This window comes from Malus domestica, chromosome 09 (genome assembly GCF_042453785.1).
Source record: "Malus domestica chromosome 09, GDT2T_hap1".
Classification (NCBI taxonomy): Eukaryota; Viridiplantae; Streptophyta; class Magnoliopsida; order Rosales; family Rosaceae; genus Malus; species Malus domestica.
In genome coordinates, this window is record NC_091669.1 from 8,970,630 (window position 1) to 8,987,340 (window position 16,711).

At 40.4% G+C, this 16,711-nt stretch overlaps 5 protein-coding genes across 6 annotated transcripts; 1 reads left to right on the top strand and 4 right to left on the bottom strand.

The window, feature by feature from the left end:
* Positions 1-959: 959 nt before the first annotated feature.
* LOC103442982 (pentatricopeptide repeat-containing protein At5g65560-like) lies at positions 960-6,011 on the bottom strand. Of its 2 annotated transcripts, XM_029108023.2 has the most exons (4): positions 2,867-6,011; positions 2,652-2,723; positions 2,299-2,371; positions 960-1,355 (listed from the first exon to the last, which is right to left on the bottom strand). In XM_029108023.2, exon 1 carries the CDS (start codon positions 5,754-5,756, stop codon positions 3,012-3,014), a length of 2,745 nt encoding a protein of 914 aa, XP_028963856.2. In that variant the 5' UTR covers positions 5,757-6,011; the 3' UTR covers positions 960-1,355; positions 2,299-2,371; positions 2,652-2,723; positions 2,867-3,011. The 2 variants fall into 2 exon arrangements, with proteins under 2 accessions (XP_028963856.2, XP_017190183.3); XM_017334694.3 differs by lacking the exon at positions 2,652-2,723.
* Positions 6,012-6,964: 953 nt separating this feature from the next.
* On the top strand, positions 6,965-9,605 carry LOC103442983 (pentatricopeptide repeat-containing protein At5g48910-like). The gene is made up of 2 exons (XM_008381764.4): positions 6,965-9,203; positions 9,338-9,605. Exon 1 carries the CDS (start codon positions 7,026-7,028, stop codon positions 9,084-9,086), a length of 2,061 nt encoding a protein of 686 aa, XP_008379986.4. The 5' UTR covers positions 6,965-7,025; the 3' UTR covers positions 9,087-9,203; positions 9,338-9,605.
* Positions 9,606-10,312: 707 nt separating this feature from the next.
* LOC103442984 (chlorophyll a-b binding protein 151, chloroplastic) lies at positions 10,313-11,786 on the bottom strand. Its single transcript, XM_008381765.4, has 2 exons — positions 11,437-11,786; positions 10,313-11,129 (listed from the first exon to the last, which is right to left on the bottom strand). The coding sequence occupies exons 1-2, from the start codon at positions 11,721-11,723 to the stop codon at positions 10,478-10,480; spliced, it is 939 nt and encodes a 312-aa protein (XP_008379987.3). The 5' UTR covers positions 11,724-11,786; the 3' UTR covers positions 10,313-10,477.
* Positions 11,787-13,060: 1,274 nt separating this feature from the next.
* On the bottom strand, positions 13,061-14,068 carry LOC139187756 (calcium-transporting ATPase 12, plasma membrane-type-like). The gene has a single exon (XM_070804336.1). The coding sequence runs from the start codon at positions 14,066-14,068 to the stop codon at positions 13,061-13,063; it is 1,008 nt and encodes a 335-aa protein (XP_070660437.1).
* Positions 14,069-14,209: 141 nt separating this feature from the next.
* Positions 14,210-15,280, bottom strand: LOC103443052 (calcium-transporting ATPase 12, plasma membrane-type-like). Its single transcript, XM_070804337.1, has one exon. The coding sequence runs from the start codon at positions 15,278-15,280 to the stop codon at positions 14,210-14,212; it is 1,071 nt and encodes a 356-aa protein (XP_070660438.1).
* Between the last annotated feature and the right edge of the window lie 1,431 nt (positions 15,281-16,711).

Here is a 16,711-nt window from a genome sequence, read left to right on the forward strand (position 1 = left end):
TTGTTCACCACCATCAATTGATGACAATGCTCACAAACCCTATTTATCACCATTGAACAAGTTTGAATTTCGAGATCCGTGTAATAGATAAATACAAAACTCAAAATTTAAACTAATCAAACAATAAAAAGTAGAGTAGTGAACATGATCACCACTTGAAGGTAGTGAACATGATCACCACTTGAAGGTAGTGAACAAAAATGCACCCGTATTCCAAATATTGATATATAACTCATAAAATGAATCATAAAAAAGTAGAAACTCACATCTCATAATTACAAATGCATCTTAATTACAAATGCAACTGAATAGATCATGGTTTCTTGTTGATATGGGCTACCAAGCAATAATTTCAACCACCCTGGTTTCTTCTTCTTGTTTTGAGCTATTTTAGTCTCCTTCTTGTTCCTTTTGGTGCAATCCATAACTCCAACTATCTCCCTCTAAACTAACTAATTTTTTTATAAGTGATATTCCAACTCTAAACTGGATTAAGGAGAGAGGAGAGGCTCTGAACCAGGAACGCAGTGAGTTGAAGAGAAATGGCATAATCTCCAGGATAGTCCACCACTTGCTAATAACTCGTTTGAAAATACTTTTAAAATGATTGAAAACACTTTTAAAATGATTGAAAACACTTTTGATGAAAATGTTTTAGAAACCAATCCTTAGTAAAAATTCAAGTAGATCCTGAAAAAACACTTTAAGTGCTTCCTGCATGAATCACATATTTGATGCTTCTTCCAAAAAGCACTTACAATGCTTTTGGAATCCAAAACCAATTTTATCAAAAAGTTTTCCGTCATTTTAAAAGCACTTCCAAATAAGACCTTAACTAACTCATTCATTCCTTCATGATATTAGTTCCGAGCTAGGCATATGTCAATTTTGGAGGAAGGATGACATGAACTTGTAAAACCTTATTCTCAGAGGAGCTTGCCTGAACTTCAATAGAGGAGTTGGGAAGAAACTTAAAAATTCATTCCAAATTGGACAATAGCAATCAGATTGCTGACACTTGATTCTGATTTCAGCCACTGCAGATTCAATTAGACTTATACAAACTGTTTCTCTGTTGCATGATACGATTGGCAACTCGGATTGAACTGTAGTACATTTGGGAACCAAAGTCGCCTAGTACAAGGCCGAAAGTACAAAGCTCAGCCTCCGAGCCATTTGTAGGAGTGGGGCGGGTTTCTGCCTCATATAGCTGGTGCCGGAGACTGGGGGAAGTTTAGGAGAGATGAGGAGACCCAGCAGCTGCATAACCTTCCCATCCTCGCATCAAACATAAGATGCCGGAAATTCTTCCACAACCGCCAGAAGTAGTAGGGAGGTAGGAGCTAATTCTTCCACTATACAAAATGATGGAATTACAAGAAATTCTTTATTGACAGTACTATGAAATACCAATCCACAAAGTATCTATGAGTTACAAAAAATCTCACGAAAAATGACTGCCGGGAAGGAAATACCAAAAAAGAATCCCTTTTACAGTTCTTTTTTGTATTTTGTCGGAATCCACAATACAGTTCATACCAATAAAATCAAAGGAAATACTAGGCAAAAGATCAGCAAAACACAACCGAAGGGGATAAAGCTTATTTTGTCCCTTATCGGAACCAAAATCAAGGAGTAAAAGATGAAAGGAAACGCTCAAGAACAAATATTTACAGTGCAATTATCGTTTGGGAAAACTAAAACGTTGAAGCTACACGGAGTCACAAAGATTCAAGAGATCAATGATACAGAAAGTGATCACACACCAACATTTTAGCATACTAGCACAATTAGAGGAAAATTAAAAAAGTGTTTAACTGGAGCAAAATGGGCTCAATTTTAGAAGGGCCTGAGTAAACCCTACACTAAATATTCCTAATCATATTAAAATGGTTAGGTCAAATTTAAATGATCATTTATCCTGAAAGTTAGGTAAAATCAGGTGGCACCTATAGATAACTTCTTGTTGATAATTCAGAAATAAAATGGTTCCACTCGCAGACCGTCCAAGTGATGATCCAAGGGATCATTTGGTTAGGTTTTTGCTTTTAGTTTCTTTTTCTTTTTCTTAAGATAAATAAAGAAGAGAGAATGAAAATAAAGCGGAGAGAGAGAGATAAAGGAAAAGACATCAAATGAGTTTTTAAAATAAAAAATAAACTATAACAGAAAACAAAAATGTTACCAAAAGGGCCTCAACGTATGTTATTGTAAAACTGAGGTATACATGTAAACGACTGTTGGTGTATGATGTTACGGCAGCAAAATAATGCAACATTGGTATCAAACAAGGTGTACCTTAACATCTTCTTGCCCAGTATTTCTGAGGAAAGAGGAAACTTTCCACTATGGAACATTGAAGCTGCATCACCTGCAAGTACATATGCCAAGAATGTCTAGCTCTGAAATCCATTTTATAAACACTATGATAGCATGAATATTTTCTAGGCAAGTCAAACCAGCCAAATGAGCACCGTAAAAAAGATATCAAGATAATCCATGTAATTAGGAAGCCTGCTATGCAGAAACACTCTAAACCCTAAACCAACTAACGCACTATACAGAAGGTAAACCAATCATACCTATCCACACAAAAAGATAAATTAAAATAAATGGTAGATATCTTTCATGAATTCTTTAGCTTGACTAACCTATGTCTTCCTAAGGAATCTGCTTCATGCAGACCAGAATTCAGTTTATCTTCTGAAAATGACTTGTCACTTCTACATATATAGAATAACAAGGCAATCGTCAAACTTATTTTTTTGGTGATTTTAGACAAACGATGCCACCAACCAAGCACCAAAAAATGTAATAGAAATCAACGAATGCTAATGAAGTTGAAGGCAAAGTGCCATCTACTTACCATGAATTGCATGGTCAAGCTGCAAAGTGGTCACAACATAGGAATATATACACCTCAGGCCAAAAACAGTGCCATTTCTTATTATTTGATAAATGAATCTAGATAATGAATTTTCTTTGCCTCCATGTGTATAAAGAAACCATGATCAATGTACATCCTTCAAATCTTTGTTAACAATTTGAGAAGTCACCACAGTCTCGTTTATTTTAGAAAGTTCTCTGGCCAAAATAACATACGTCTGGGTACTGATACTGCATTTTTCAGATTCAATAACATGAAGAAACTTCATGCATAAATCTGAATTCCCTTCCTTCAGTAACCCATCAATTAACACAGTCCAAACAATCTCATCAGTATTCCATTGTTTCTCTAGCATCCTTCTGAATAATGTTTCAGCTTCTTCCACTCGACTCACCCTGCAGAGGACACTAATAAGTGCCTTATAAGATGATAAGTGTACCTCAAATCCCCTATCTGCCATCAAACCAAAAATTTCCAGCGCAGAATCCACTTTCAAATTCATACAATAAACAAAGAACAGAGACAGATAAATCTTATTAGTGGGGCAGAACCCTTTATCTTTCATATGCTGCAGCAACTGATCCGCCTCATAATATCTACCATCTCTGCACAAGCCTCTCACTAAAATGTCATAGGTATGAACAGTTGGTTCACATCCATACTCTGACATCCTAGCTAAGAGATTACACAACACCTCAATAGAGGTATAGCTCTCATCAGAGCTGCAACTATACATTTCTTCATGTTGGGACTCAAGGCCCACAACATTCTCTGTCAGCAACTGGCTTTCCCTTTGCAACCCCTTGACCAACACAGAATAAGTTCGGTAGTTGGGCTTGCAGCCAACATCAACCATTCGCCTAAGGAGCAGAAACGCATGATCTAGCTTGCCAAGTATAACAAATCCATCAATGAGTGTGGTATATGTTACCTCATCAGGAACCAATCCTTTCTGATCCATTTCTTTAAGTAACCTCTCAGCATCATCAGCCTTACCCTCACGACATAACCCAAAAATGAGTGAACTATATGTATACAAGTTCGGCAAGCAACCCTGCTTTCCCATTTCATGGTAGATTTGGAATGCAACATCAGTACTGCCATTCCCACAGAGGCACCTAATTAGAGACGTGTAGGTAATGACATTTGGAGCCAGTCCTTGCTCCCCCATCTTTGTACATAATTTTTTAGCTTTTTCAATCTGATTATCATTGCACAAACCACTTATAATGGTATTGTAGGTTTCAATACCCGGACAGCAACCATCCTCCTCCATCCGCTCAAATAATGCCAATGCAGCATCTACCTTCCCCTCCGCACAATATCCAGCAATCAAAGCAGTGTAAGTGACCTGATTGGGACGAATGCCTTGTTCTACCATCTCATGGAAAATAGTAGATGCCTCTTCAGACTTACCCGCCTTGCATAACCCAGAAATAAGTTCAGTATAAGTCCATTCATCTGGTTCACATCCACTCCATTTCATCAAATCCAATAACCTCACTGCATTGTTTAATTTACCCCCATCAAGGTATGCATTGATAAGTGTGTTATAAGTAATCATATTTGGAGAGGGTCCCACTTTCAACATTTTGCTTAAAAGCGTCATTGCCTTATTAACGTTACCTATCAAACAGAAAACCTTGATGATTCCATTGTGTGTTTGGGTATTTGACAAGGTACCATGTCTTTCCATCCAATAAAAAATCTTCTGAGCCATGCCATATCTTCCTGTCTCACATAATTCATTTATCAATGTATTGAAGGTAACCGTGTTTGGGACCAAACCGTCCTTCACAAGTTTGTGATAGAGTCCAACAGCAACATTGAGTTTTCCTGTCTGAGACAACCCGCTGATCAATGCTGTATAAGTATGAACGTTAGGATGGCAACCCCTGCTCCTCATACTTCTGAAAAGCCCAATTGCTTCCACCAGTCGATTGGCCTCACATAGTGAAGTAATTGGGACAGTGTAAGTAAATACTGTGGGTTCAATCCCTTTCTCTACCATTTCATCAAGCATATCCAGTGCCTCATCCACCTTTCCCTCATTGCATAGCCCATTGATAAGAGTTGAATACGTAACCGAATTGGGGTCACAACCTGCCTTCACCATCTGATCATAAACGTCAAATGCCAAATTCACCTTACGATTTCTACAATGCCCAAGAATCAACGATGTATAAGTAAAAACATCCGGGAACATATCGAACTGAAAAATCCGGCTCAAAATCACCTCTGCTTCCTGAACCCTGCCTTTCTTACACAATATATTGATCATTGTATTAAATGTCAACAAACTTGGTCTAATCCCACTATTAAGCATCTGAGTATAAACATTTCGAGCTACACTAACCATCTCGAACTTTCCCAATTGTATCAAAAGCGTATTAAAACTAAACAATGTAAACTGAAAACCAAGTCTATTCAAATCATTCAAATACTCAATTACCCATTTGAGCTCTTCCTCCTTCCTACAAGCTTTGATCATTAAAATCCTCACACGATCCGCAGGCGCAAAAAGCCGCTCCCTCACAAGCCGATTAAGCATTGACGAGAAGCAGCCCATATCGTGTTTGTAAAAATGCCTCTTAGAAACCCAGTAGAAGAATGTCAACGCCGAGTCAGTGTTACGGTGGGACTCGATGATCTTCGACACGTGATGGGTTCTGAGCTCGGGTCCCAGCCAGCTGAGCTCCGAGCTCCGTTCCCATTGGGGGTCGCTCAAAATGTCGCAGATTCTGGCGACCAAGTCCGGGAAAGGTTTGGAGGGTTGAGCGGGTTCAGAGAAAAGCCTGGTTCTTGTTGAGAATTTGAGAAAATGGTCGGAACCCAATAGAGAGCGGAGGGTTTGGAGGGGCTTTAACATTTCGAGCTATGGGGAGGTCATGTGGGATTGCAGAAGAAGAGGATGGTAAAGTTTGGGACTTTTGCCGGTTTTCAGAGATATGGGGATTGAAGGGGGTTGATTGGTAGGGGGGAAGCGTGAGTCGACTCGGCGAGTTGGTGAACGTGGTCATTGGAGAGCCATAACCAGCAGCTTACTGGAGGTGGAGGGAAGTGGAGAGAAAGGTTACGCTGTTGAGTAAAAACTAGGGTTCTTTCACTCGGAGACGGAAAAAGAGGGAAATATAACAGAAAGGCCAAATTGCAGTAATAGTTTCATAGTTTACATGAGCTTTCACTTTCATCCCTATACAAATTCTTACATTTTCATCTTTGTTGTTTTGATCTATTTTGACCTTAGTTTGGCCCCGCTAATTAAATTAGTTTTTCGGTCTAAGTTTGTGCACATCTTCTCATTTAACAAAAAATTTATCATTTGAAAAACTAGTGTACGATGATGTCGAAAATGAAAAACATAAATATCTAGCATATAGCAACCTATTACGAACGATTATTGCGATAATATTTTTCTTGAATATTAAGAATGAAAAAGAAGATTAACAGGCATATGACAAAAAACATTGTCGAAAATATTTGGGTCCCTCAATTCTCTAATAGGTAGTCTTGTAATCATGTATGGTAACTCTAGATATTATCTTCACTTGCTACTAATGAGAGAACATGAGGAGTGTACCTGCGAAAGACACTCTAACACTCAAGTTAGTGAGTCTTTAAGATGATTGTTGTAAGATTTAGAATAATTGGTACCTTTTCCCTTTTAATAGGTGAGTTACCTTTACATTTGAAGTATTGAGCTCCAAGTTCATGTTCGTTAATTTTCTTTATAATCCACTAATAACTCTATCATAAACACAAAGTGGTCACATAACAAATTACTGACTTGATCGTAGCTCCACTTCCCTATAGAGTGCACATACCTTATTTGGTTGAGTAAAATATGCTCCCATGTTCCTTAACCCACAAACACGTAATCCATCATGAGTAGGTAGCAATTAACAAAAGAAAAGAAATAACAATAGGCATTTGACGGATTTGACCAACGGTGTTAACTTAATGAAATTACATAGGATGAAAATGTAAGAACAAAAATACAAGGACGAAATTAAAAACCGAGATAAACTACAGGACTATTAGTGCAATTTAGTTGTGGTTATACATGGGCCACTCAGACGGTCAGACCCCTTGGTTGTGGTTATCATCTGATCCACCAACGCCATTGCAGGTTGCAGCAATGCTTCAGCTCACACCATCTCTCTCTCTCCTCCACAAACCATTTCTCTCTCCTCAAACCCTAAACCCCTTCTCGCTTCTCCAAACATGCAAAACCCTACAAGAAGCAGAGCAGCACCACGCCCTGTTCCTCAAGACCGGAACTTTCAGCCACCCTTCAGTCGCCTCCTGCTTCCTTTCTCTCTACGCCGACCCCAAAATCAACAACCTCGACTACGCCCGCTCCGTCTTCGACCAAATCGAACAACCCTCGTTGGTGTCTTGGAACGTCCTCATCAAATGCTACGTCGGAAACCAGCGGTCGCATGATGCCATTGTTTTGTTCTATGAATTGGTTCATGAGCTTGTTCCCGATCATTTCACTGTGCCGTGCGTGATTAAGGGTTGCGCTCGGTTGAATGCGATTGAGGAAGGGAAGCAGATTCATGGATTGGTGTTGAAAATTGGGCTGGGGTTGGATAAGTTTGTGCAGAGCAGTTTGGTAAGTTTGTACTCGAAATGTGGTGAGATTGGTTTGGCTCGGAAGGTGTTTGATGAAATGCGTGACCGAGATTTGGTAACTTGGAATTCGTTGGTGGATGGGTATGCGAGGTGTGGAGAAGTAGAAGTGGCAATGGAGTTGTTTGATCAAATGCAGGAGAGGGATTTGTTTTCTTGGACTGTTTTGGTCGATGGGTTGTCGAAATGCGGGAAGGTGGAGATGGCTAGGGAGGTGTTTGATAGGATGCCAAATAGAAATTCGGTTTCTTGGAATGCCATGATTAATGGGTACATGAAAGCTGGAGAGGTTGAGACGGCTCGTCAATTATTTAGTGGGATGCCGGCAAGAGATGTAATAACTTGGAATTCAATGATTGCAGGTTATGAATTTAATGGGAGGTTTATGGAAGCATTGGAGTTGTTTCAAGAAATTTTGAAAGAAGATGTCATGCCTAGTCATGCTACATTGGTCAGTGCTCTTTCAGCCGTTTCGGGATTAGCTATCCTGAGTAAGGGGAGATGGATTCATTCTTTCATGGTAAAACATGGATTTGAGTTAGATGGCGTGCTTGGTACATCCTTGATTGATATGTATTCCAAGTGTGGGAGCATTGAGAATGCTCTGACCGTATTTCGAGCTATACACAGGAAGAAATTAGGGCATTGGACTTCTATAATTGTCGGTTTAGGAATGCATGGTATGGCTGACCAAGTTCTTGAGCTATTTCTCGAGATGCGGAAGAATGGAATGCAGCCTCATGCTATAACTTTTATTGGAGTCTTGAATGCATGTAGTCATGCCGGATTGGTCGATCTTGGCCGTTTCTATTTCAATCTGATGACAAATGATTATGGAATTGAACCCACAATTGAACACTACGGTTGCTTTGTAGACATTTTATGTCGGGCTGGCTGTCTGGATGAGGCGAAGAATGTCATTGAAAGTATGCCCATGAAACCAAACAAAGTAATCTGGATGAGTTTGCTCAGTGGTGCTCGGAATCATGGAAATGTTGAACTTGGCGATTATGCTGCTCGTCACCTGATTGAAGTGTCTCCCGACACTATTGGATGCTATGTTGTTCTTTCTAACATGTATGCTGCTGCTGATCAGTGGGAGAAAGTTTCACAGGTAAGAGAAATGATGAGAATGAGAGGAGTCAAAAAGGACCCGGGATGCAGTTCCATAGAGCACAGAGGTGTGCTTCATGAGTTTATTGTGGGTGATAAATCACACCCTCGGACAGAAGAGATATATTCGAAGTTGAGTGAGATGAGAGAGAAACTGAAATCTGTAGGACATGTTCCTGACACAAGCCAAGTTCTGTTGTGTCTTGAAGAGGAAAAAGAGAAGGAAGCTGAACTGGAAAACCATAGTGAAAGATTGGCTATTGCATTTGGTCTCATTAATTCGGAAGCTGGGAGTCCTATTCGCATTATAAAGAATCTTCGTGTCTGTAGCGATTGCCACTCTGTCACTAAACACCTATCCAGTATCTATAATCGTGAGATTATTGTGAGAGATAATAGTCGTTTCCATCATTTCAGAAATGGCTCATGTTCTTGCAAAGATTTTTGGTGACTAACTTGTTTGTCTGCTGCATTGACGGCTGTGTTCAGCTGCTCACAGCCTTAAAGCAAGAAGCATCAGAATGCATCTACCTCTATGCTTGCGCTCTTAACATTGGAGCAGCTATCGGTATCATTTCTTCTGATTCAGGCATATTTTTACATGTTCATTTGATGTATTTTAGCATTATAGGCAGTCATGAATGTGCGCATTCATTTAATGATGCGACTTGTCCCTCACAAAAGCTGCCCCTCCTGTAACAGGGATATGACTCATAGGTCTTGCTTTCCCAAAATTCTGCATTGGCAAGAGACACGCACTAACAAGATAGGGAATCTTCATTATACAGAGTCTGAGTTTATAATGAGAGATAATAGTTGTTCCCATCATTTCTTTCACCCTCCATTGGAGAAAGGCGTGTATACTAGGTGCCCTTGGTATTAGAGGCAATCTTCATTGTATACTGATTACCCCCGTAGTAAATGTAAACTTATACCGACAGTGATGTAAAAAATTCTGATTTTTCTCAAATTGACTGTTTCATACGTTCTCTTTGTGCTTTGATTGAACTGAATTTTTTTCTACTTTCCCCAACCTAAGTTGAAGAAACCTATGCCTGCACTCTTGAATTGGAATGGCCATTGTTGTCGGTTCTTTTGATTGTGGGAACTTCTTGTGTGTTTATTTAATATATAGCAGTACAGGCAGTCTTGATGCATGTCCGGATGCTGAAACTCTTGAAATTAGAATGCAACTGCAGTCCCTGTATTGGCTAGAAACTTGTGCACCCCTTAGATATATATTGGCTAGAGACTTGTGCACCCCTTAGATATATGGGCAGTCTACGTTATGCTGACGTTATAGTGAAAGGTAATAGCCATTCCCATTGTGCAAATCTTCATTTTACTAAGATAATAGTGAAAGATGATCGCTCTTCCCATCATTTCTTTCACCCTAAGTTGACAGAATTCGTATACTTGGTGTCCATATAGATATAGTGTAGGCAATCATCATTGCAGAAATTTTATGCCCTAATTAAACTTAATTTGCCTAATGGTGACGGATTGATGAAGAAACCTGAGATCAATCTATGAGCTTATGGTTTCGGCATTGACTTTCTCTTGTATTTCGCTAGTTCGAAGCATCCTCCATTTGTTTCCTAGTTTAGATTTACTATATTGCCACAAAGCATGCATCTATTGATAGGAATTCTTGAATGTGCAGCACAATTAGACAAATAAAACGAAGGAGCTTGGGAGTTTTTTACTGCATACAGCGGTTTCAATACAAGCAGTTTCTAGTAAAATTGCATCAGAACTAATGGAGTCCACAACAAGAGAACCTCAACAAAAGCAGTAAGTTCGGGTAATGTTACAGATGAACGGCCATGACTTGAGGTTTCTTCACTTTCCAGGGACGAAGTTGGTGGCGTAAGCCCATGCGTTGTTGGCCACTGGGTCAGCGATGTGGTCGAAGAGGTTCTCCACCGGTCCCTTTCCAGTTACAATAGCCTGAACAAAGAATCCGAACATTGAGGTCATAGCCAGACGCCCGTTCTTAAGTTCCTTCACCTTCAGTTCAGCAAAAGCTTCGGGATCATCAGCAAGTCCAAGGGGGTCAAAGGCCCCTCCTGGGTAAAGTGGGTCTAGTCCTTCACCGAGTGGTCCTCCTCCAACTCTGTATCCCTCAATGAATCCCATGAGCACGACCTGGACAGCCCAGATTGCCAAGATGCTCTGAGCATGGATAAGGTTTGGGTTGCCAAGGTAGTCAAGGCCGCCCTCAGAGAAGATTTGCGATCCAGCCTTGAACCAGACAGCCTCGCCGAACTTGACGCCATTCCTTGACAAGATTTCTGGGAAGACGCATCCCAGTGCACCAAGCATGGCCCATCTGGAGTGGATCACCTCAAGCTCACGGTTCTTGGCAAATGTCTCGGGGTCTGCAGATAGTCCAGCAGTGTCCCATCCGTAGTCTCCGGGGAATTCACCGGTCAAGTATGACGGAGTTTGCTCGGAGAATGGTCCCAAGTACTTGGGGCGGTCTGGGCCGTACCTGTTTTGTCAGTTACAATGTAAACTTCTCAATGGTATATGATCATGTTGTTCTTGTAACAATGTTGCTATACATTGAGCTAAAATTTATCGTGTATATCATAAGCATGTCCGCTCATAAGCGCTTCTGTTAGAAGTGCTTTTATTATAAACATGTACAAGTCTTTGTTTAAAATCCAAGTGCTTTCCTACGAAGCACATAGCAGGTACTTCTCCAGAAAGCATTTATATTCACGCATGGGAATTTTAGTAGAGTTGCTTGGAAAGAAAGATAGGTTATGCTGACATACTAGAGCCAAGGTACTTACCATATGCTCTGGGGGGCACTTTTGACGGTGCGCCGCATGGAGAAGCGGCCGCCGCCAAGGCCGCCGATCTTTCGGACGAGCTCATTGGACTGCTTCAAAGCAGTCTGGCCAGCAAATGCTGATTGTTGGATTGCAGAGGTTGCCATTGCTTGCTGCTTTTTTTCTGTTTGAAGTTTTGGTGGTGTTGAGCAAGCCTGCTGAGATGCTTTCAACCAGGGAGAGGTCAGGGATGTTATAACGGGGAGTTGAAGATGATGTGGATTAGGATATGTACACGTCAGCGGCATCCTATTGGTTATCAAATAGATTTGGATTTCCAATCTGATTGTCGTAGAGAGTGAGAGGTTCTCCCTTTGCCACGTGGCAGACAGATGCTGCAATCTTTGTGGTTGGTGAACACAGGCCACAAGTTGACCAAAAGACAAATGTTTCGCAGGTCCACGGGTAAAATCATAAAATTACCTTGTGTTTTTGCTGGCTTGAGGTGAAAAAAAATGGGAAAGAGATTCTCTTCGGATCCCTTCCACCTAATCTTTCTCATCAAATAATCCGGATTTTTAAAATTTGATTTAATGACTAAAGTTATTATAACTTTTAAAGTGAATCCTGTTTTTAACTGTTGAATCAAATTTCAAGGACCATGATAGTCTGACGAAGACGATTAGATGAAAAGGATCAAGAGAGGATCCTTAAAAAAAAATCTACCTTTAATTCGGACAGCGAAAATTATAAAATACGTTAATTAATAAATACGATGTGGAATTTAACTGGATGATGTGATCCACTTAAAAGGCGATGTGTTGTAAGACTCTTCAAACTATTTATTGGCTGCTATGAAAGAGTTGTATAGTTGCAGTAGTTTTTGACAAAACAGTAAAAATAGTGGCAGGCCAGAAATAGGTTGCCGTGGAAGAGGAGCATTCAAATTTACTTGACCTATGTAACTCAAATGGTTAAAAACATTTACGTTACTTCTAAGGTCCTATGTTGAAATTCACCCTCACTAATATCGCTTGTAACGAAAAACAACACATGATCTGATGAACTGCAAGCATTCTGGTCGATCGAATCGAAGGTTGATAAAAACTTAAGCAACCAAACTAGTAAATTAGAAGGGACAAGGGGTAGCAACGTGCGAAGAGAGTAAGAATTTGCTACCTTGGAAATACAGAATCAACTCTTTCACATTGTAGAGATGGCAGACATGGTTTGTTGTTGTAAACTAAACCAAAAACCAATCAAGCAATAAACAAAATACAACGATTTCAAAGTCTCTCCAATATAGGAGTACCTCTTTAACAATGGAAGCTTTATTGATTACCAACAAATACAAGAGAACTCACAAACACAAAGTGTTCTCAAGTATACATACTTATGCCTCCCACAACTTTCACACACAAAACTCTATCACGCATCCATCTATTTATACTAATAGATGTCATAGGTTTACATAAAGTCTATAGAATATAGGAAACCAAATCTTATAGTAAAATCAAATCCCAAACCAACTAGGAAACACAAATCCAAATATCTTGCGTCCAAGATATCCTAATCCTTTTTAGATTAGGCATGTTGATTTAATGCCAAATCCAATAGTTTGTTTACTGTATTTAGTATTTGCAGCTCAATGGATATACAATGCGAGAGGAGAAATTTCTGGGCGGAAACAGTATGATGATACAGACAAGATGAGGAACAAACAAATGGGAACGTATAATCTGCGCTGCAGATGTGAGAATCCAGCGTGTGAGCTCACCATCAGTGCCGAAGTTGTTCTTTGGAGGTGTGCTGAAAGGAATTTGAATGCCCGAACAGAACCCCACGAAAGAGCAGCAAGAACCCAACAAATTAGCCACTGCAATGCATTCAACCTCACACAGCTGGCTAGTCCTTTTCCAAACTCAACAATGATCACCTGGATGATCAAAACAGCCGCCAACGCCATCAAAAACCAATGGCTGCGGAGGACAACAACTAGCACTTCCTTTTTTACTATGTTCATGGCACTGAACAGATTAAGGACCTGGCATAAGGTGAAAGTATTGAAAATCATGGTATTCCGGACACCTTCGTTCATGCTCGGTACTACATTTCCCATGAAATGTAAGATCAGCAAAATGGAAGCCTGGTACAAAACTTGAACTGCTATGTTTCCCCAGATGACTTTGGTTATAAGCGACTCGGTCCTCTTAGCAAGTCTTTGAGTGTGTCGTTCAGTGCCTTGTAACTCCATCACCATCATTAGGCCACCAAGAAGGCACATGATCAAGTTCACCCAAATCAAGTGAACTGTTGTTAGTGGGGACTCTCCCGAATGCATTGTTACGACTAGGGTCACTAGTAGCCCGGATATGCAAGTGGTGAGTTGAAGTTGAGAGAACTGCTGAATGTTATGGTAAGCACAAGCACCGGACTTCATATTCATGCTTAAGAAATATCCATTTTTGATTATAAGATCGGCGTTCTCTCTGGCCATCTTGGTGCTCCAGAGATTCTCTACAATTCCTACATCAGCTCCTTTTAAGGTCAGAGCGTCACTGCTGGTTAGCCCTCCATAAAATCCAACTATGTGACCTTTTTTCTTTAACTGCTCCACCATGAGAAACTTGTCTTTGGGGAGAGAACTTCCCATCACAGAGATCAAATCCACCTTATCCCGCCATTCCACGGAATTGAGCCTTCAGAAATCTTGACCTTCAATTTCTGTGAAATCTGAGTCAAGGGAGATCCCAAGCTCCAAAGCTCTAGCTCTCACTTTCGAGAGCTCATCATCCTACACCAGTTTGATCCTTACTCCAGCTTCTCTAAGAGCCTTCATGTCCAATTTAAGTTCTTCTTGATATGGACATCTAAGACCGACAAGTGCCAACAAAATCAAACCATATTCTGTAGGATATTTGGCTTCTGTTTTCTTGTACGCGTATGCAATCGGTCTAAGACCCTTCTTCTCCATCTTCTCGATCACCTGCTTGAATTTTCTCTTCTGGTATCCAATATTGTGACTTTCCCCTCTATCATCATAGTAATGTGAACACATGCCTAGTAATGTTGATGCTTCTCCGTCACAGTGAAGTTGCATAATCTGTTCATCATTCTCGATTTTCCTCAATACAACTCCTCTATACTTCTCATTAGAGCTCCATTGTTCAACAATTTCAAATCTTCGATCCAATAACTTCGCGTTACTACCCCATCTGGTGTTCAGCCAAGAAATGAGCCGATCATTTTCTGGTGACGTGGTAGCTGAAATCCCCTGATGGAGAGCCTCAAGAACTTGGTCAGTTTCCGAGTCCACTTCACCATTGCTTAAATCTTTTTCGCCGATCCGAAATTCCTCGACCTCCGTCCGGTTGCACGTTAGATCTGCCGTTGTTTCAATGCAGATGAAATTTATGAGTCCCATGGTGACAGAAGCTGATAGATTCCGTGGATCTGCCTGATTTTTTGCCGCATTTTCCTTCCATTGAAAAAGGGCAACTGCAATCACAAAAGGCATCCCATGTTGTATCCCTATTACCACGGTTGTGAGAACGCTTGCTAAGATGGAAACTTTTCCTTGAGGTTCCAAGGAGATCTTCTCAAAGATCCTCATCACAAAATTCATTGAAACTTTCCCTTTCAGCTCTGGTCTCTCATTGTAGTTTTCATGCTTCCTGAAGAATAGTAGGCGTATCAACATCCCAACCGCAATCAGTATTGAGACACCACATGCAAGATAATCCATACAATCATTCGGTTTGTCCATCAAATCTTGTAGCAGTGTCTTTTCCTTTGGATTATGATCAGACAACGAGCTCAGCACCTTAGCAAAAGATGTATTAGCACCAATGGATGTCACAATCATGCGGCCATGGCCCTTCACAACCTTTGAACCCGAAAAAACAAATGGATTTTGTTCGCAATCAATTTTTGGGCTCAATACCTCATCCAGAACCAGTACCTCACCGTGATTTATGAACAAACCATCAGTAGGAACACAGTCTCATTCCTTCAAAGGAACTATATCACCCACCACAATGCCAGATATGGTAATCGGTGTAGGTTCTGTGCTACTTCTTTCAACATTCACCGTCAATTTGCTCCTATCCAGCAAGTGTTTTGCCAGCTTTCTCTAACGGAGGTAGTTCCCACAGAACGGAAAGCAATAAGTAAGAATGCGGCAATGAGTATGGCAACACCGTCATGCTAGCCATCCTTAACTCCTTGATTCATGAATTCGATGGTGAACGATAACCAAGCTGAGAGCAAGAGGAAAAAAATTGTGTACTGATTGAACGCCTCAAACAAAAAGTACAAGAAACCTTTGGCATCAACAGGGGACTTGGTAATGTTCCATCCTTCTGGATTTTGACCACCATCAATGGCACATTCTTGAGATTAAATCTTGAATATAATCAACTGAAGTACAATCATTCTCGACCATGTACAAGATTATAGAAAAAGTGGTTATTTTCTACAGGGTTGCTTGCTACTTTAAAATGAGACCTGAGAAGTGGCAAGATGCCCTCAACACCACCAAGTCTGCAGAGTGAGTTCAAGTCCTTCTCCCTCACTATTTCAGCAACCTTTTTCGAAAACCGTTCCTGGAGAGGGATGTCAATCACATGGTCAGAGGCAGTGGCTGGCAGCGTTGGTGCTGCTGCTAAAGGTTTAGAACTAGCTTCAAGCAGACGTCTGGTTTTCTTAATGCGTGATGAGAACAAAATGCCTAGAACAACATATCTCAGCGAGGTTCCCCTGCGTCTGATGGTCTGTATAATCAAGCCGGCAGTAAGATTGGCACCTTCAGCAGCTTTGATCCTCTGTATTTATCTCGAAGGCCGTGTTTCCTTGTGCCACAAGAAAATTAGAGAGATGATTAGACAAGAAATTGAGAAAATTTGATCCGTTGGCGTGGATTTGCAGTTAATGAGACGTTTAAAACAAGATTGGTAAGACTCATTCCCCTATGTTAGATCTTGTAAGTAATGAGCATAGCTAATAAGAGGATTATGTACGTCTCTTTTTTTTCCCTTCATATTCACGCTTTATAAGCAAACAAATTTAACTCAAGTGGCTAAAAGTTTTACCACTCAACTACTCAGTACCAGGTCTGATGATATTCCTCTTCACTTGTAAGTGAGAGATTTTAGGTTCGAATCTCGTGAATGGCAAATTCGATACCAAATTAAGTTGGCTTAGCCGAACTTCCCCTTCCCTTAGTATAAAATTATATCGATGTATTAAAAAAAAAACTAAAAGTATTTATTATGTACCGAAAGTTTTTTATCAAAAA

Coding starts and splice junctions, on each gene's coding strand:
- LOC103442982 (XM_017334694.3), bottom strand. CDS start 5,756: ATGTTAAAGCCCCTCCAAACCCTCCGCTCTCTATTGGGTTCCGACCAT.
- LOC103442983 (XM_008381764.4), top strand. CDS start 7,026: ATGCTTCAGCTCACACCATCTCTCTCTCTCCTCCACAAACCATTTCTC.
- LOC103442984 (XM_008381765.4), bottom strand. CDS start 11,723: ATGCCGCTGACGTGTACATATCCTAATCCACATCATCTTCAACTCCCC. Junction 11,130..11,436: donor AGTGCCCCCCAGAGCATATG/GTAAGTACCTTG, acceptor CTGACAAAACAG/GTACGGCCCAGACCGCCCCA.
- LOC139187756 (XM_070804336.1), bottom strand. CDS start 14,068: ATGGGAAGTTCTCTCCCCAAAGACAAGTTTCTCATGGTGGAGCAGTTA.
- LOC103443052 (XM_070804337.1), bottom strand. CDS start 15,280: ATGATTGTGACATCCATTGGTGCTAATACATCTTTTGCTAAGGTGCTG.